This window comes from Prenolepis imparis, unplaced genomic scaffold, assembly GCF_030444845.1.
Source record: "Prenolepis imparis isolate NDT839.2.m4 unplaced genomic scaffold, iyPreImpa1.0 SCAF_14, whole genome shotgun sequence".
In the NCBI taxonomy this organism is placed as follows: Eukaryota; Metazoa; Arthropoda; class Insecta; order Hymenoptera; family Formicidae; genus Prenolepis; species Prenolepis imparis.
In genome coordinates, this window is record NW_028141172.1 from 11,576,512 (window position 1) to 11,581,047 (window position 4,536).

Here is a 4,536-nt window from a genome sequence, read left to right on the forward strand (position 1 = left end):
TTATAAAACTACAATGTAAACGGGAATTATAACTGTACGTAGCATTAGAAATAATCTTAACAAAAATAAGATAAGAAAGCGAAAAACTTCGTACCTCCGTTTTTCTTTTTTTTACGGGGGAGGAATGTTATAGCCCGAACTATAACCAGTAGTTATTAGGAATAAGAATTCACTAAATATTTTTATAGAATATTATAAGATATTTTTACGTATAAAAGAGCGCTCTCGACAAACGCTCGTCGCGTGAAAACGCTAACGCAGCGAGACACGCGCGAAGCACCGGAAACCGCGAGATGCAAGCGAAGACCAGGGACTTCGACCTGCTTCGCTTGCAATTAGATCAAAAACGCGTGAGTATTGTTAACCAATCAGAGACCTGTTTCCAAGGGCCTCTCCCGAAAGAAATCCAAGAAACAAAGAGGATATAGGACGGAGAGCCCGCCCGCGAAGGCAGTCTCGAATACAATTCCTAAACATCAAGACGTGGTCGCTAATAAGAAACCAGAACATCAGAACGAGACTCACTAACAACGACCTGAATTATTGAGAGGAATACGAATATACGCTCGTCGAATGTTACGCGAATATATATTTAAAGAAAGGACGAGAAATAAAGCGAAACCATATTCAATCCGAAATAAAAGTGTATTTTAAGAGAAAGAAAAGAGTACAACACTCCTAACTTCCTACGAAGTCCTGCACGACCCGAGGATCCTCATCCTTAATTCGGCGCAACCCCAGTGCCTTGTTCGAGGCACACAACATTACAAATACATTGTTTGTATGCAATAAAAACATACATGGTGTTATTTAAAATTGAACTACGTTGTGTGGAGAGTAAAAATAATATTTATTTTACAAAGTATATATACAATGGTTATGAAATCTGTCGATCTATATATGTATATAGAAAATATTTCTTTTTTTCGATATGTACATATTAATTTTAAAAAGAAAATTGTGTATTAAATGACTAATACCATATATTAAAGTCAAGATAATTCTAAGCTACGTGATGGAAGTGAAGAAACGGATATTCCTGCTCTATATTCTGTACTGATAATTTATGCACAAAAGAATGTTTCATAGTTGTATAGATATCTCTCCATGATCTACGGTAAAAATAATTATAATTTTTTCTTTCCTATTTTTTTCTTTCTACCTATTGCTTACAAAACGATTGGATAATATTTACTTGTATTTCTTTATAGAATAATTAAAAAAAATATATATTATCAAATTTATATTACAAAGTACGTTGATTATATATTTTATATTTATTTTATATATGATACAAAATATATTATATACATCTTATATAATATATTTTGTACCATATATAAAATAAATATAAAATATATAATCAACGTACTTTGTAATATAAATTTGATAATATATATTTTTTTAAATTATTCTATAAAGAAATACAAGTAAATATTATCCAATCGTTTTGTAAGCAATAGGTAGAAAGAAAAAAATAGGAAAGAAAAAAATTATAATTATTTTTACCGTAGATCATGGAGAGATATCTATACAACTATGAAACATTCTTTTGTGCATAAATTATCAGTACAGAATATAGAGCAGGAATATCCGTTTCTTCACTTCCATCACGTAGCTAAGAATTATCTTTACTTTCTCTATATTCTTTAACTTTTATTTCCGTAAACCTACGTACTAACTCATTCTTGAATTCCTCCCTTAGATTATGCGGCATCTTGTCCAAGAATGTAAAAGTATATTGTGAAGTAACCATGGCTACCGAAGTAAACAAAATATGATTAATTTATTAATTACAAAATAAGAAAAAGTAATATAAAAAAATTATATTAATCACATAGCCTAGAATTTTATTTCTGCACGCATGACAAGGAAAATACTTACATATAAACTTTTCTGTATTCACACAATTTTTCATCTCCCGAAGACTGCAATGATGAATTTGAAATCCGATATCTTCAAGTATTTCTATTACCTCTTCACGAGGTCGGGCCGAATAATGAAGTGCCCCAACATATTTTTTTTTGTCCTGTATAAAGATAATTGACAATCCATAGTTAAAAAATTGCAATAAAAGTAATACACACACACACATCATATTTATATATAAAAAAAAGTGATTTCATAGATAATGCCGTTTGTGCTATATATTTTATATCGATATCTTCGCAGACCGATCAGTGTGTAAAGCAAAAAAGTGTATCCAAACTTGATACTGTAATTAATAATGTCGAATAATACAAGTTTTTATGTAAAGAACTATATCTATTTTATATGTCACTCATCTATAAGTGTGAACTCGAATTATTTTAAAATATTTCTAAAGATTGAAATTTCACAATTACGCAGAAGTTATGCTACAATACAATTTCACATCATAGTTCAATATAATAATATTCACCTCCATATACGATGCATATTGCACATCTTGTGCCAAACATTCCAAGATTTCAAAGAAGGCTTTGCAGCGCGTTATATTTAATATCAGCATAGTTTTATCGCGTCGAAGCATACGATAAATATTCTCAAATGTTTGGCTATTAAACAACAAAAATGTATGTTAATTATTGTAATTTTGAAAATATATATCTATTAGAATTAATTTTTGAAATATATTTATGTCAAAATATATTAGTAAAATTATATGCAAAAGTTATTTTCTACGAAAAAAAATATTAATTTATTTTTATTCAATAATTTTTCTTACCGAATGTCATGGCACCAATGCAAAGCATGAAATGAGAATATGTGATCGAATTTCGAAATATACTCCTCGGGCAATTTTTTCGTTTGAATATCTAACACTTCGAATTTGAGTCGTTTTTTGTCACCGTATGTTTTGTTTGCGTATTCGATCACATTCTTCATAATATCTATACCTTTATAATATATATTTTAACATTAATTAATATTAATTGTTATTACATTATTGTGTGTTTGTTTGTGTGCGCGTGCGAGTTATAATCTTTCGTAATTTATTATTCTCTCTTACCAATCATTGTTGCTTTTGGATCAAGTGCCGGAAGAAGAGTATCCTTTGTTATATCTCCGGGTCCACAACCAACATCCATACATTTTTCAGATATATTTTTTAGCTCTTTGGCGAACTCGTTGATTATAAGTGATGCATTGTTTCTGCACATATTATCAAATAAATCGTACTGCGCTGGTTGTACCATGGTTTTATGATAATGTTTAAATAACTAGAATATAAAAAAATATATAAAATATGAAAAGATATATAATATAATAATATTGAAGGAAATGAACTAATAAGAGCCGATGCGTCGGCATTTTAATACGCAAATATTTTGTGTGTAATTATTCTTTATTTATTCAGAACGTTTCTGTCCTTCCCCCATGGAAAAATATATATGTAAAAATATATGTAATATATTATATATATTTTGAAATATATGTATAATATAAATACATATTTGCATAATATAATTTATATATATATTTAAAAAATATATGTAAGTAAAAATACAGTTTTATTATATTGAATTTGAATATAATCTATAACAAATAAATATTATATGCATATATATATATGCTCTATATTTTGAATAATAATTTGTATATATTATTATAATTGGATTTTTCCATATATGTGTGATATCACTTAAACTGTATAAAGATATATATATATATATGTATATATATATATATGTGTGTAATATATGTGCATATATGTGCAATATATGTGCATAATATATGTGTAATATTTTGCATATATACATAAATATATACTATTTATATTTTTTAATAACAAAAAATTATATAATTTTGTATATGCAGACTTATATTTCATATATACTTTTGCATATATTATAAATATATTATAAGCGGCAAAAAATGATTTAATTTCTTATATGCACTTATATATTTTATATATGTATTAATATATATTTATATATGTATAAAATATATTTTAGAATATATTTTTGAATATATATTTTTCCATGGGCGTTTCTTTGAATCATCTTTAGCTTATCGTTTAATAATACGTGTTCGGTATGATGTATGAAAAACAACATTCACTATTTATACAATAAGCTGAGGATGGTCCAAAGAAAGTACTAAAATGTTTTGAATAAATTAAGAATAATTACACACAAATTGCGTAATAAACCATAAGAATCTTTCGTAATTAATTTAAATTAATAAATTTACGTTTTAATTCCGACTAACTGATTGAGTTAACGGACGATCTTTGTTAAAACAGTTTGGAATAATTTAACATTCTTTCTTGCGACCGTTTTATCATACCGAATTATATACATTAATCATACATCTAACAAACTGCGTTTAATTGGATCGCCTGTTCGATGAATTTTAAAATCGGACACTAATGAATATGATGGACGTACATGAATCGAAAGTTAACGAAAGAATATCGTAAATGTATGATTGATTCTCTAGCGTTTCCTTTCGTAAGTATCCTATTAATATGTTATCGTTTCTTATTATTTCTTTTCGCTAACCCATACAGCATTGAATGATTGTAGAAACATATTGCATAGATCTAACATT

General features: G+C 27.2%; 1 protein-coding gene across 1 annotated transcript; it reads right to left on the bottom strand.

Annotated features, from left to right (window-relative positions):
• Window positions 1-1,603: 1,603 nt before the first annotated feature.
• Window positions 1,604-3,179, bottom strand: LOC145945323 (juvenile hormone acid O-methyltransferase-like). The gene is made up of 5 exons (XM_083054252.1): window positions 2,993-3,179; window positions 2,708-2,879; window positions 2,402-2,537; window positions 1,885-2,029; window positions 1,604-1,758 (listed from the first exon to the last, which is right to left on the bottom strand). The coding sequence occupies exons 1-5, from the start codon at window positions 3,177-3,179 to the stop codon at window positions 1,619-1,621; spliced, it is 780 nt and encodes a 259-aa protein (XP_082910378.1). The 3' UTR covers window positions 1,604-1,618.
• Window positions 3,180-4,536: the final 1,357 nt, after the last annotated feature.